Genomic DNA, 16,369 nt, shown 5'->3' with positions numbered 1-16,369 from the left:
TGTGATAAGCACTCGCCAATGTTGTCCATTACCATCTCCTGCTGTTCTCTTGGCATGCTGAACAACCCTTGGTTCTTGACCAGGTATGTGGCCCACTTTCACCCTAGGCCTTCTGAGCAACTGATGTTTATCCAGTGTCCTTGGTAATGATTTTAACCCTGAATCACCCTCCTCTGAAATTTGCTGACTGGAAGAGGGCCATACACAGAGTAAGCTCACACTGAATGTTACCAGGTCACTCTTCCCAATGGCCACCATCTTAACTTCTTTGGATGTTGTTAGAGGCTTTCTTCCTGTCTCTCTGACCCCAGCAAAAGAGATGCTTTACCCAGAATGTGAAGTCCAACTGAGCGCTGCGAGACATGAAACTCTAGGTACAAGAAGGCCCTCAGCTCCTGCCCACCTCAGTCCCCCAGGCGAGGGCAGGCAGGCTGATATTTTTAGCTGTGTGGCCTCACAGAAGAGACCTACAGATGCTCACAGGAGCGGCGCCTCCAGGGGGTGCTTGGCAGGCTCACCAGAGTGGAGCGCAGTTGCCAAGGTGGGTCCTCAACTAGCTTCTAATCAGGTTTACGGTGTTTCACTCCTACATGCGAACAAACAGTCAAGATCATCTTTAAAAGCCCTCCAAAATGAAAGATAGTCCTAAAACAGAAGAAAAGAACTTCATAGAAAAGAGCAATGACTCAGGAGTAAAAAGAGAATGTTTTTTAAAAACCTGTAGTTAATATCTTTTGAGGTTTAAGAGAAGCTGTAGCGTTCATGAAAGAAGAACAAATACAATAAAACAAGGACCATTCTAGGAAGAACAACAAAGACATTCGGGAAATAAAAACTGTACCAAAATGTTTGCAGAACATGGATAAATCTCAAAAATACTATGTTAAACAAAAGAAGAAAGAGTACCTAACATAAATTCCATTCATATGATATCTAAGAACAGGTCTCTGCTTCCTGATTGTCATGTCTTGAGCTACCTTCCTCCACCACACCCTTCTGCCATGATGTTCTGCCTCACCTCAGTCCCAGAGCTAGAGTCCGACAGGTAGGGAATAAAACTCTGAAACCATGAGCCAAAATAAATCTTTCCTCCTCTACGTTGCTCATCAGGTCTTTTGGTCACAGTGATGGAAAACACTGACTAAAACAGAAATTGGTACTGCAAAGTGGGGTTGTTGCTGTGACTAACTTGATCATGTGGTTCAGAAGTCATTGGAGCTGGTATACAGGTGGTACATATTTTGAAAAGTTTTGAGATTCCAGCTAGAGGAGCTTTAGAATGTTGTAAGTGGAGCTTAATGAGTGATTCTGGTGGGAGCTCAGAAGACTAGAATGCCAAGAGGACTGTGGACAGCAAATTATGGTCTGTTGGTGGCAGAATTTGGCATTAACCACATGCTGCTAGTCCTGCAGGAATGTAGAATGCTTGAGTTAGGGAATCACGGAGGCTTCCACCAAGATTTCAAAAGAAGGCCTGGGAGACCAGGCAAAGTGTAGCAAGATCAGAGTGGTCTCATGGGGTTTCAGAGGAGGAGGACCCTATTGGAAATTGGACTACAAGCCATTTGTGTTATATCCTGACAAAGTTTTCTACATTTGGCCCATGTCCCGAGACTTTCTTTGAGGCTCAATTTAAATGTGATGGACTAATAAATCTGGCAGAGGAAATTTTAAGGCAGTACAGCATTCATAAGGAGGCATAGATTAGCCATGTTTACTGTGATAATTGGGAGTAGAAAGCAGAACAGAAAGATTTGAAAAAAATTCAGTTTGGTCAGAAATGTGCAAGTAAAAATGGGGCTAGGGAGGGTATGTTATTAAAGAGATTATAGTTACTAAAGAGATGCAAAGTTCTTACTGAGTGATAATAAAAGATGACTCGAGGGCATCTCAGGAACTGGCAAGACCACACCCACCTGAGGTTCAAGGGTATAAAAGTGAAAATTCCTTTGAGAAGAGTCCCTGGGGGGCTGGGGAGATAGCTCAGTCGGTAGAGTGCTTGCCTTGCAAGCACAAGGCCCTGGGTTCAATCCCCAGCACCGCAAAAAAAAAAAAAGAAGAAGAGTCCCTGGGGAAACCCTGCTTGAACAGTGGGAAAGAGCAGGTAGGAAGTTGTTTCTCTGTACTCAGCCACACAGGAACTCAGAGGCTGCTACAGCCATGGTCCCAAGAGGCTTGGTTACTGCTTGAGATGGTGTAATTAACCATGTGGTGCTGATTCTTCAGGAATGCAGGATGCTGAAGTTAGGGAGTCATGGAGACTTCCACCAAGATGTCAAAGAAAGGACAGAAAAACCAGATAAAGCATAGCAAGGTCAGTTTCTGTAGGCTGCCCCTGAGATTAAGAGACACCGGTAACATGGGATGTCTGCCAAGAAAAGCTACAGGAGAATTGAGCAGAAGGAAGTCAAAAGAGAGGCCATGTGGGCTACAACCAGCATGACCATAGGGGCAGAGCTACACAGCCCTTTGGAGAGGACATCACAATGCCATGTGCCCCAGATGCTGGATGTGGAGTAACAGAACTTCTTTGCCTAGCTGGATTTCAGTCTTGCTTTGGTTCCATACCTTCTTTCTATTCCCCTCTTTCTCCCTCTTGGAATGAAAATGTTTACTCTGTGCCATTATATATTGGGTTTATGTAACTTGCTTTTGATCTTTACAGGGGAAAGTATCTGTGAGTTTGCCTGAGTCTCAGATGGGATTTTGGACTTGGGCTTTTGGGAAATGCTGGAACTATTCAGACTATAAGAACTCTTCAAAATGGCCTTAATGTACTTTACGTTATGTGATGGACATGAGCTTTCAAGAGCCAGGGACAGAAAGTTATTTTGAATATGTAGTGTCCTCCAAATGCCCATGTGTAGGACAATGTGAGAATTTTCAGAGATGAAATGATTAGATTATGAGAAGTGTAATGTGATCCTTGGATTAATTCAGTGATGGATTAACTGGGTGGTAACTGTAGGCAGGTAGGGTGTGGCTAGAGGAAGTAAGTCACTGGAGGCGTAACTTTGGGGCTTGTAATTTATCCTTGGGGAGAAGAGCTCTCTCTGTTTCCTTATTGTCACGTCCAGAGCTGCTTTTCTCTGCCATACCCTTCTGCCATGATGTTCTACCTTACCTTGTACCTAGAGTTTTGCAGTTGATCAACCATGGGCTTGAACTTCTGAGTCAAAATAAACTTTTCATAAAAAAGAAAGAAAGAAAGAAAGAAATCCAAGAACAGACAACACTAATCAACTAATCTATGGTAACAGAAATCAGAAAGTGATTGTCTGAAAAGTGGGGAGGAGAATCAAATGGAAAGAGACAAAAGGGAACTTCTAGATGAATGATGTTTTATAATTGATTTAGGTATTACTTAAAAAGCATATTCAATTATCAAAACTTATTGAAGTGTTAGTTATGGGCCAGTAAAAACATTATTTGCAAAAGTCAAAAGTTCAGTGAAGGATTAAACCTCTAGGTCCAGTTATCAATCTACAGGAAATGCAGAGAACAGAGGAACATATTAAATAACACCACAAGGATGCAGTCAGCAAAATCTGACCGTGAAATTCTATAGTTTGGACAGTTATTTTTTCAGCAAAGATTTGCCACGGGATGGATAGAGGAAACAAAGAAAAAGCCTGTATATTGAAAGAGATTTAAGAAACATACTCACCAGATGTGATGGCACACACCTGTAATCCCAGCTACTTTGGGGGCTGAGGTAGAAGGATCACAAGTTTGAGGCCAGCCTCAGCAACTTAATGAGACCCTATCTCAGCATTAAAAAAAAATTTACCGTGTGTGTATATTATGTCAAAATGCACTCTACTGTCATATATATCTTAAAAGAACAAATTTTAAAAAGGAAAAAAAAAAGAAAAAATAAATAAAAGTTTATAGAGGTTTAAAAATATTTTTAAAGGGTTGGGTATATAGCGTTGTGGTAAAGTAGCCCTGGGTTCAATCCCCAGTCCCCCACCTCCAAAACAGGAATCCCACCACTGAAAAAAAAAAGAAAAGAAAAGAAAGAAAAAAAAGACCAAAAAAAAAAAAGCATAAACTAGGAGCAAAAGATAAAGGGTAAGTTCGGAATTTCCAAAAAACGGGAAAAGACAAAATGGAAGGGAGAAAATGATGGAGGGAATCATGCGAGGTGATTTTCAGCACAGACGGCCATGAGTTTCTGCATGGAGGGCCGGCTCACAGCCAGGACCACGAGGAAAGCGCACACAGCACAGTCCCAGGCGCACGGTCTGGGTTCCGGGCCGCAGGCCTCCGCCCCTCCCCACGCCCTCCTCCTGCCTCCCGCCCCCTGGCGCAGCTCCCTGTGGGCAGCGCCTCCAGGCTGAGCTGACCCTCCACCTTCAGAGTCAGTTGAAAGCCCAGGCTGTGGGGCGTGGACCCTGATTTCCTGGGCAGCTGCTAATAGTTGCAGGAGTGGATCTGGAAACACAAAGTCAGCTCTCCGGGCAAAGCCTTGGCGGATGGAAAGGGGAGAGGGAGGACTGCAGAGCCTTCACCCTCTCCGTGGATCCACTCCTGGGCCTTCCAGAAGAGTCCCTGGTGCCCCTCGTGCCCTCGCTGCCAGCCTGGCATCACACCCCCCTCACCCTACCCATTTGCCCCCCTACATTCTATTATAAAAGTTTTCAAGCAAAGCTGAAAAAATGGCAAGCGCCTGTGAAATACCCACTACCTAGAACCTGTCCTGACGTTCTCAGTACCTTTCTTGAGCTGCGATTTAAATACCGTCAGATCCGCCCTCTCAGATGGACTGGCGTTTGGTATATTCACAGAGGAGCACAAACGTCGCTGCGATCAGTCGAGGACGTTCTCTTCACCCCCAGAAGAAATATGTCCCCTGAGCAGTTACTCCTGTTCTTCCCCTCCCCTCCGCTCCCCTCCCCTCGCCATCCGTCTCTCTGTCTCCATGGAATCCTCTGTTTTGGACATTTGATATAAATGAAAATCATGCACTGTCCGGTCACTGGTGACCGGCTTATCGCCTTCAGGGTTTGTCTATAGTGTGGCAGGTCTCAGCGCGACCGGCTTTCGCATGGGCAGATGCCATCCGGCTGTGTACCAGGCGCATTTAACTGGGTGTGTTTTGTCACGTGTCTGGCCGTCTATTCATCCTCTCTCCATCCATTTAATCCGTCCGATATCTGTTCCGTTTTCAAGTGAGCACCCTTCCCTCCTGGCCAACCCTCACATCTTCAGCTTGCCGTCATCCAGCTCATGTCACACGGTTCCGGGAGGACAAAGCGGGTGGGGACCTGGCGTCTTTACCCACCTGCTTTCCGAGGCGATGGAGGCAAGGAGGAAGGGAGATCGGGAATGGAATTTGCTACCACGATATTTAAAGTGTCTCGAACTTACTCACATCTCTCCCTCCAGTCCCCCGGCCCCTCATGGCCTCCCATAGATCCTATATTTAAACAATGCAAATCCCTTGAAGTCCCCTGAACACCCCAATGTTCCTGACTGCAACTCTTGCAAATGCTAATTACCTGGATAACCTTCTAGGTAGAACAGCTTCCTCCTCTGTGATTCAGCTCTGCTGTGGCTCTTCAGGGAACCATCCTACACACACACACACACACACACACACACACACACACGCCCTCCCCACATTTACGTTCACCATTCGCTCTACTTTGCCGAATTAACCTTTTGACCTGTCTCCACCTCCTCAAGGGAAGGGGCCAGGCCTTATAGGGCCTGGTATCCCTGGAACTCATTGCAGGATGTGGCTTCATAAAAGCTTGCTGGATAGTGATTAGATATTTTCTAGTCACCATCTTTACAGTTGTTTATTCAACAAACGTTTTGTTGGGCATGCAACAAGTGGCCCTGTGGGTTTGGATACAAAGATGAATAAGACTCTCCTGGGCCTCACAGACGCCTACGGGACACTGTTGTCTGGACAAATACAAAACCAGACAAGATGCCAGGACAACAGATGTAAACCGGGGCCGTCCCAGGCAAACCGGAACACATGGTCACCCAAATTACACACCAGCCTGGATGAAAACAGCAGAGCCACGCTGACTCACACCCACCGGTAGGGCCCAGTCACCTCCAGACTTTCAGAGGCAAGTGCTCTGCCCTGAGCTACATCCACAGCCCCCAGAACCTTCTTGCTCAGGCCAATTGTTCAGCAGCGCTCGGGCCGTCTGTTTTTTCCTTGTTATCCATGTAGAAATTAGGCATGAAATTTCATATTCCTCAATTATTGCATATACTGAAAACATAAGCAATTCCACAGTAAGTCGCTGAAAGAACAGTTAAAATACCGTTGACCTTTTTTGATGTACTTTCTGGTACACACGGTTGAACCCAGTGGGTTAGACCCGTGACATGCATAAGTTCCTTAACAGACTGGTTTCTCGTATTCATTGGTGGGCCTTTGGGCGTTTCCAGCCTGTGACCATTAGGAATAATGGAGATGAACATCTCAACATAGATCCCTTTTTCTTTTCTTCCGAGTCATGTCTTTGAGGGATGTTCTCCAAAGTTAAATAACCTGGTTGGAGAACAGGAAGTTGATGCCTTTCACTTCCTGCTGCTCTGTGTCATGCTGACTCCTAAAACTCTGAGTCAATTTGTAGAGCACATTTGTCTGTTTTTCACATCTCTGTCAGTAATCTCAGTTACTATTTTTATGTATTAATAAAATCTTATAGCCAGGTGCGGTGACCCCAGCAGCTCAGGAGGCTGAGGCAGGAGAATCACGAGTTCAAAGCCAGCCTCAGCGAAAGTGAGGTGCTAAGCAACTCAGTGAGACCCTGTCTCTAAATAAAATACAAAACAGGGCTGGGGATGTGACTTGGTGGTCAAGTGCTCCTGGGTTCAATCCCAGATACCCCCAATAAATAAATAAATAATTGAAAGATTACAGACATTTCAGGGTGTTCTTTCTTTGCACTTTTTAATTGCTATAGGAGTTATTCATTGTACTTTAACCAAAAGCAATTACATTTTTGTGAAAACATTTTATAATATAAACATATACTTTATATTTACAAGGCATGTTAGAGGTATTCATTAAATATTTGTTCAACTAATGAATGTATTAAAATCACATGCAGTTAGGCTAAGGATGCAGTTAAGCAGCAGAGTGCTCTCCTGGCAAGTGTGAGGAGCCCTGGGTTCTATCTCTGTACTGAAAAAAAAAAAAAAAAAAAAAATCACACGCAGTCACAAAAAGATAAAGACCACATGATGCACCTTATACAAGGCCCCTAGAGTAGTTGGCTTCACCAGGGCAGGAACTGAAAAGGTTTTTGCAGGGGTGGGGAGAGGAGCAACAGGGAGTTTGTGTTTAATGGCTACAGAGTTTCCGTTTTTTAAGATGGAAAGAGTTCCTAGAGTTTGGTCTCAAAACAATGTGAACATGTTCAAAGACCACTGAAAAATTTTATGTGTCTTATTGCACGTCTTATTTTTTTCTTTTTTTCTTTTCCTTTTTTGGTACCAGGGATTGAACCCAGGTTGCTTAACCACTGAGCAACACCCTCAACCCTTTTTATATTTTATTTAGAGACAGGGTCTCACTAAGTTGCTGAAGCTGGCTTTGAACTCTCAATCCTCCTGCCTCATCCTCCTGAGCCACTGGGATTACAGGTGTGCATCACTGCGCCTGGCTGCAAAAATATTTATGTGTGTGTGTGTGTGTGTGTGTGTGTGTGTGTTTATCTCAGTTATCATTTTGTGTACATTGTCAGTAGAAGCATATCTACTATACCTACATGTACACATACCACATGTGCACACACATACGTATAGTCATACATATTAAATGAAATTTCATGTGAAATCCTGGAATTTTCTCAATAAAATGGCAGTATTAATTATTCAATGCAGAGATAAACAAAGATGTGTGATATTAATGTAATTGCACAGTAAAAAGAATAAGAAACATCCTCGAATAGATAACATGAGCATTAAATATTAGAAAGTTCTTGGCCTTAAAGAAAAATCATATGCATCTAGTTTTCCATTATCTTTGAATTTTAAAGAAAGAAAGTTTAGAGACTCTTAGAGACATCAAATTGAAGCTGGGGATGTGGCACTCCTGGGTTCAATCCCAGGTAACATATAAAACAAACAAAACAGAGTTTAAATGAGGGGGCGGGACTGTAGCTTAGTGGTAGAGTGCTTGCCTAGTGTGTGCAAGGCCTTGGGTCTGATCCCAGGTAGGGAGGAGGGAGAGATAAGGAGAGGCTGAGTGATGTTCTCACTTCAAGAGAAGTCACAGCTGTCACTTCTATAATGACCCCAGCCAACAACTCTTTATGTCCCCACTGGTCAGAATGAACCACATGGCCTCCCCTTGGCTGCACCAGAGGCTGCTGGGAAATGGAACAGGTTAGATGCATTGTCACCCCAAGTAAGTTGGGATTCCCTTGACGAGAAGAGTGAGGAAGTGGGTACTGGGAGGCAGCCAGAAGTGTCTGCTGCACTCACCCCTGGGTCTCTGTTCTGCTGTTTGGGCGACAGGCTGGAACCAATGGTTACATGGCCCCTGAAATCCTGATGGAAAAGGCGAGCTATTCCTACCCTGTGGACTGGTTTGCGATGGGATGCAGCATTTACGAAATGGTGGCTGGACGAACACCATTCAAAGATTTCAAGGAAAAGGTCAGTAAAGAGGATCTCAAGGAAAGAACCATGAAAGACGAGGTCGCATTCCACCATGAGAACTTCACGGAGGAGACAAAAGACATCTGCAGACTCTTCTTGGCTAAGAAACCAGAGCAACGCTTAGGAAGCAGGTAAACTACCACAGCACAGAGGTGATCTCTGACATCGGCACTGCCCCAAGTCATGTGGAGAACATTTTGAATTCTTGGCAAGTCCTGAAAGTATCATTATTTTTCTAATGTAATTTGCACACTTTATGATTAAGTATTTTATATGCTTCAAACGGTATAGCACTTGATCTGAAACTATCTCCAAGATATATTTTAATTGAAATGAGGCCCAAGGCAGCTTGCATTTAAGAAAAAAAAAGAGAGAGAGAGAGAGAGAGATCAAGCTAGGCATGGTGGTGCAACCAAGTTGTAATCCCAGCAACTTGGAAGACTGAGGCAGGAGGATGGCAAGTTTGAGGTCAGCCTCAACAACTTAGAATAATATCTTTTTTAAAAGTTAGGAATGGGGCTGGAGAGATAGCTCAGCTGGTAGAGTGCTTGCCTTGCAAGCACCAGGCCCTGAGTTCAATCCCCAGTACTGCAAAAAAAAAAAAAAAAAAAAAAAGTTAGGAATGTAGCTCAGTGGTAGAACCCTTGTGTAGCATGTTCAATCCCCAATACTGAAAAAAGAAAAAAAGAAAAGAAAGACAAGATCAGACCTCTGGCAGTGGGTACCTAATGTCATGCAGGGGGAAAATTGAGGAGCTTTAGATTCACAGACATGGATACATGTCTATAGATACTGGTCACTTTATACCAGCCAATGACTTACTCTGAGTTTCAATTTCTTCACATAAAATCAGGGCCATGGGGGAGGGGTTGCAAGTGCAATGGTTAATTTGACGGGTTAACTTGGCTGACCACAGTACCCAGAAATTTGGTCGAACGTTATTCTAGATATTTCTGCGCAGGTTTTTAGATGAGATTAATACTTCAATCCACAGACACTGAGTAAGGTAGACCACGCTCCATAATGTGGTAGGCTTCATCCATTCAGTTGAAGACCTTAAGAAAAACAGATGAACCTCCCGACAGGAAATGAGAATTTGGCAGCAGAGCCCTTTGGGGCTCAGCCTGCAACTCTTTCCCGCCTGCAGTCTGTGGCCTACCCCACAGGGCAAGCCCTTCTCAACTGCAAAAGCCAACTCTACAGTAAATTCCTCTCCCCATCCCCCCATCCACACACATGCGGGTGCGTGCACGCGCCCACAAACACACACACACAAATGTTACTAGCAGACGATTAGAATTTAAAGTTTGGATACTATCTCGATAGAAGAAATGGAGAGGAAGAAACACACGGACAAGCAATGACCTTTAGGGAAGACAGACGGGCCTTGGAAGGCTAGGTGGGAGATTCAGTTGTTGGTGACAATTTCTGTTTAGGTATGGCACTGACTCCTATTGCCAGGGAGAAGTCAATCTTCCCTGTTTGGAAAACTCTTGGGGAGGGGGTTTATGACTGTGGAGTTATTTTGGAAGCTCTCTGCTTTTAGGCAGATGGGAGAATTCAGAACCTATATCTCTTGATTCTCAAACCTCTTTGGCTCAAAATAGCTGGGACAGTGGCATACTCTGGACCCTTCTGCTTCCTGTTGACCCTGTCTCTTCACAGAGCTCTAAGTTTCTGATACATGTGAGAGCAAGTATTATTAATTATTATTCATTTGTTCTAAGAGACATATTAGATAATATTTTGAATATCTTCTATTACTTTAATGGAATTTTTTAAATCAAAGAGATACACAAATATTTGGGCTTGGGTTGTAGCTCAGTGTAGAGCACTTGCCTAGCATACACAAGGCCCTGGGTTTGATCCCCACCCCAAACACACACACACACACACACACACACACACACTCACACTCACACTCACACTCACACACATTATGAAACCTACAACCACAAAGTAGTATGCCTGATTTTGAATATAGTACCATGGTCTGGTTTGGATCTGAATGTCCCCTAAAAGGTCATGTGTTAAAGGCTTGGTCCCCAATGCAGCAATATTCAGAGATGGGACTTCTGGGAAATGATTGTGTCATGAGGGTTTTGATCTCATCAGAGGATTAATTCATTTGATGGATGAATAATTTGAATGGACTTCTGGGATGTGATAGAAACTATGTGCAGGTGGAGCATGGTTGGGGAAAGCAGGTCACTGGAGGTGTGTCCTCAGGGACTATATCTTGTCCCTGGCCCCTTCCCCCCACCCTCTGTCTCTCTCTGGGTTTCCTTGCTGCATGAACCAAGCAGCTTTTCTCCTCCATGCCCTTTTGCTGAGATGTCCTGCCTCACCTCAGACCCAAAATAATGGAGCCAGCGAACCAAGGACTGAAAGTTGTGAAATGATGAACCAAAATAAACCTTTCCCGCTTCAAGTTGTTATTGTCAGGTATTTTGGCACAATGACAAAAAGCTCATTAACACACACCAGAACTTAGCAGCCAAATTCTAAATCTCCCAAGTGGTTGCCACTGGAGGCTCTAGGACACGATTTGAACAGGGAAGCAAGCATTGAATTTTTGACCTGTTTCTTAATTGTCTTTTTCAGTGCTGGGGTTGAAGCCCAGAAGCTCACAAATGCTAGTGCTCTACCACTGAGCTAACCCGCAGCCCTGACCTGACTTTTTTAAAATAACCCACCGATTATAATGTACCAATAAAAAGGGACAGAGTCCTCCTTTATGATTCTTATTTAAAGTTTTTTACTGTATTGTATGAAAATATATTTTGAGTGATCACAAAAACTTTTTCAATTTCATCAACAGGAAATATCACTTGATTTTTTTTTGTGGTGCTGGGGATTGAACCCAGGGCCTTGTGCTTGCGAGTCAAGTACTCTACCAACTGAGCTACATCCCCAGCCCTTGATTCTTAAATAAATACAAACAAAAGTGGCTAACCAAAATTAATTTGTAGTAACTTTTAAAGCCAGACCTATGACCAAACTAACTAGTATTTTGAAATTAAATTCTTCATTCTGTGGAAATAAAATGTGAAGCAGATTTTCCTCTGTAGATTCCAGCGTGGTATTGGGTCAGAATAAGCCATGTTACGATAACAAGCGGATCCCAAAGTCTCAACAGCTTCCGATGAAAAGAATGATTTCTCATTCACACACAGTCCATGACACAGTCCACCGCTCCCCGGGTGGTCTCTCTTCCAAGCAGTGACTTAGAGACCCAGGCTGCTTCCATCTTCGGCTCCACCGGAACTTGTGGCTCCCAGTCACAGGGGCTAAACAGAAAGCAGAGAACTCCTGGAAGCTTGTCTTACCTCAGCTGGGAAGCAAAACACTTCACACACCACCTCACACACACTTCTGTCCACTGGAACTTGTCCTCAGGTCCTGCGTAAGGGTGAAGGAGCTGGCTAGTGTTGTCCTCTTTGTTTCCAGGAAGGAGAGGCGACCCAAATATGGTGTCCACTGACCATCATGGATAGTCTCGACTGTCCTGGCTCTCAAGGTCAGGGGGTCTCAGAGGGCACACAAACAAGGACAGCCAAAGTGTGGGGTGGGAGGGGGTGCCCTGAAGGGACACCACCCACTTGGATGCCTCAATCCACAGGTTTGATCACAAATCTCTGGCCGTGCTTTGTAAGCCCACTTCCGTTTTGTAAAATGAAACATCAGCCAGCTTTTCCCAGCAGATGCCACCTTAACATGCTGGATCATGGCCGGAAGCTGCTTCATTAAGCAAAGTCATTTTCCAAAGTGTCTGCTGTTGTGTTTTGAATAAAACTGTTGACGACATTAGAGAAGAGGCATATCAGAAACATCTGTTCAGGGAAAGAGAAAACCTTCCCACATTTCCATGCCAACTCTTTGTATTTTTAAGAGTTTCATTCAGATGAGATCCTGTTCGCTCTAGGTAGTGGTGTCCTCCCCAGGCAAGGCAAAGACCTGGACGGCGAGCTACCCAGTGGAGAGGCCCAGGGCCCCTCCCGCCTGCGTTCACAAGCATTCAAAATACATTAAGCCTCTCTCCGTCTTTAGCGTCCCCAAAGAGGATTTCCATCTTTGCCTTGACAAGTCCGGGAGTTAACTTGACAGAGAAGTCAAAAGCTTTTCCAGGTGTTCACAGGGTCTCCAGAGAGAGTCAACTATGATGTTTTGTAATAAAGTAAAAGGAGAGGACCACTAGAGATTTTTTGTTTTGTTCTGATCCATCCATGTGGCAGAACAAGAGCAAATAAGTAGGCAAACCTCCGGCTTCAGGGCTTCCTTCACACAGAATTCCATGCCGGCAGCCCTGTTCTTGGCACTTCGGCAGGCTGAATCCCACGGTGTGGTCCTCGTGTATGGGCAAGTGAGTCTCTGCTCCACGGAGGGTTATAAAAGTCCATTGTCATCTTAGTGTGGAGTTCAGCCACACAAGAGCCTCTGTTAATGCTCTGGAATATATTCCAATCTAACAACAAGCTTTTCCTGCACCTGCCTGTTGGGACTTTACAAGAAAATGCTGCCTCCACGGGCAGCCTCTCCTCCCTGGGGATCCAAGGTGCCCTGCAGGATGAGGAGCCAAAGAGCGGCTCGTCAGGCTGCCGGGAACAGTTCTGCGGCCAAAGCCCCTGCGTGCTACTTCTAAAGACAGTGCAGCGGCAGAGCTGCTAGTGCAGAAGAGCAAAGTGATCAGCCTCGTGGCTGCCTGGACGCCAGAGGAGGGAGAGGAAGCTGGGAAGCCTGGTCTCGGTTGGTAGCATCAGCAACACGTGAAGGCATAAGGCACAAGGCATGGGCCCTGCCCTCAGGGGCATCTAGTTGGGAGGAGAACATAAAGGCCATCTCACAGTGACATGCGGTTCCCTTTTCTTTCATAATTACTTGTCAAAGGGCTGTGCAACAGCCCTGCAGGACACACCAAGGTCACCTGGACCTGGTTCGCTTGACATGCTATTTGAGAACTGTTCAGCATGGCCTGCAACTCTGGAGATGTCCAAGCTCCTAGACGCTCTCCATTTATCATGAGTGAATTCCAAGGGCCATTGTGAGCCCAGGGACAGTGTGTTCACGCCTGCTGGCAGGCATGGAAGTGCTATGAACTCCTTCCTGGTGGCACCTGGTCCTGTTCCAGCTCCTTTGTTCTCTTTGAGACATACAGGCCTGGCTTCAGTCCTGATCTACTTGGATGGAAGTCTAACTGCATCCTTCTGTCACATTTCAAATCCATCTGATAGATTAAAAGGTGAATGTTGCTATGTAAATTATACCTCAATAAGCCAACTCTTTATTTTATTTTGAGACAGAGTTGCTTTGGGCCTCACTAAATTGCTGAGGCTGGTCTCCAACTTGAGATCCTCCTGTCTCAGCCGCCTGAGTCGCTGAGATTACAGGCATGCGCCACGGCACCCGGCAATAACTAGATAGATTTTAAAAAATCTATCTTTGAAGCTTCAGCTGATTTCCATAACCCTCCCTCCAGGCTCTTATTATAAAACAAAATGCAAGCACACAGACACCGAGTTCCAGCAGACAGCAAGCCTGCATTTTCCTATCTTTCACTTGCCACCGACTTGGTGGCTTGTGAAAGAAGAGAGACAGCTGGTAGGACTTCCTGATGCTGTTCTGCAGACACAGTGGGGAAAACCCAAGAAGTCCTGATGGGCTCTGGCTGCAGCGAGGTCCGGAACCACAGAACAGCAACCTGCAGAGAGGCTGCACCCCAGAGCCTCCAGCTGAGTCTCTCTTTTCCACAATAAAATTTGTAGCAATTTTTTCCTTCAAAAACTCCCCTGTGCTCTCTGGCACTCCCAGGCGCACGGCTAGGTACGAGAGCAGAGCAAGTAACAAGTTAAAAATAAAGGCATTAGAAACCAGGTCACCACGTGCTGCCAAAGTGTCACACTGCAAGTGCAGAGCTCGGCCCTGTGGGCTGGTCCCCTCACCGTCATTTGAATGTCACTGTCACATCTCACCTCTGGTCATCTCACCGGGCAGTCTGCTGTACTTTGTGATCTGACAGTGGTGAAGGGGCAGAAGGCTCTCGAGGAGATTCTGGAGAAGCCCTCAATTCTTTCCCAAAAAGCCTTTTTGATATCCGGAAGGGAAAATGTAAAAAGGGAAATGAGGAATGTGAGTGATTTCTCCTAGGCTGATTTATGACAGAAACTGGCTTCTTCCAATGGAAGACATGACTTAATCAGACCAGGAAATGCATTCACATAAAAGAAAAAGAAAAAAAATTGTTCTGAATCCAATGCCACAAACAGCCCTCTTTTTATGTTGTTAAAACCTGGATTTAAGAGGAAATGAGAAGTGTGGCAGCCAGCCCCTGAGACTGTCCCCAAGATCCCCATCTCCGCCTAATCCCTTCCCGAGAGTGTAGGCTGGGCTTCCTGACCTGCTTCTACCAAATGGCATATGGCAGAAATGATGAGGTGCCAATTCCAAGATCAGGCTATAAAGACTGTGGTTCCTGTTTGGGGGACTGCTGTCTTTGTTTCTGTCCCTCCTTCTTTCCCTCTGCCATGGAGACAGTCAACTGCAAAGGTATAGGCAGCTGTGGTCAGAGATGGCGTCGTGACTGATAACCACACGGGTGGGCTTGCAAGCAGATGCCCGAAGGTCAGGGGGACCTTCACAAGAGACCACAGCCCTGGCCACCATACTGCGACCCTGCCAGAAATCTTGAGCCAGAGACACTCAGCTAAGCCATGTCCACAATCTTTTCTCACAGAAACCATGAGATAGTAAAGTTTGTTGTTTTAAGTCACTACACTGGGGGGCAATTTGTTCCACAGCAATAGACAGCTAAGACCAGAGGTCATGACATTGGAAACATACTTTCCCCTTTGTTCTAAGGCAAGTAGTGGAACCAGTTCTAGCCTAGAGAGGAAGGTTTCATCACAATAATAACTATAGTAACTGTGGTCTCAAGCACCAAATGTATGCTCATTCACTCCAGCACAAATTGCTAATGGATTGGGATTTATTTTTGTTTTTACTTTTTGTTGGTTGTTTTGTTCGTTGGTGGTACTGAGATTGAGCCCAAAAGCCTCTACCACTGAGCTACATCCCCCGTTCTCTTTATTTTTGCTTACTGTTATTTTTATTTTTTGTTGTATTAGGGATTGAACTCGGGGGCACTCTACCACTGAGCCACATCCTTAGCTCTTTTATTTTTTATTTTGAGACAAGGTCTCCCTAAGATTCAAAGGCTGGCCCCAAAGGTGCCATCCTCCTGCCTCAGCCTCCCTGGTCCCTGGAGATTACAGGCATGGGCCACCGCTCCCAGCCCCACGAAATTTTCCGGGTGCTCCGTGAAACAGCAAGCATTAGTCACGTCCTCCAGTGCGCGACTCTTTCGAAGTCACATCTTCACGGTGCGAATGCTCTGCCTGCGCACTGTGGAGTTCAGGGGCCTTTTCAGAGCTGCCCTTTGTGTCACCGAATGGTCTTTTCAGGGAGATGAGTTGTGAGAAAAGGTGCCGCCCACACTGCGTTGGTGGGACGTGCTCCCAGTGGGTCCTCTGACTGCCCCGGGCTGACCATCTCCTCTCTTGGCAGAGAGAAGTCCGACGACCCCAGGAAACACCCTTTCTTCCAGACCGTGAACTTCCCGCGCCTGGAGGCCGGCCTGGTGGAACCCCCGTTCGTGCCGGACCCCTCGGTGGTTTACGCCAAGGACATCGATGAAATCGACGACTTCTCCGAGGTTCGGGGGGTGGAATTTGAT

General features: G+C 45.5%; 1 protein-coding gene across 1 annotated transcript in view; it reads left to right on the top strand.

The window, feature by feature from the left end:
- Positions 1 to 16,369, top strand: part of Grk7 (G protein-coupled receptor kinase 7) — a 34,110-nt gene that overhangs the window by 17,573 nt on the left and 168 nt on the right. The window contains exons 3-4 of the mRNA XM_047565358.1: positions 8,497 to 8,771; positions 16,201 to 16,369. The exon at positions 16,201 to 16,369 is cut by the window's right edge and continues 168 nt beyond it. Of these exons, the coding sequence (XP_047421314.1) occupies positions 8,497 to 8,771; positions 16,201 to 16,369 (444 nt within the window). The remainder of the gene's footprint in view (positions 1 to 8,496; positions 8,772 to 16,200) is intronic.

The sequence above is a fragment of the Sciurus carolinensis genome, chromosome 9 (assembly GCF_902686445.1).
Source record: "Sciurus carolinensis chromosome 9, mSciCar1.2, whole genome shotgun sequence".
Lineage (NCBI taxonomy): Eukaryota > Metazoa > Chordata > Mammalia > Rodentia > Sciuridae > Sciurus > Sciurus carolinensis.
This window is presented reverse-complemented; position numbering and strand designations above follow the sequence as displayed.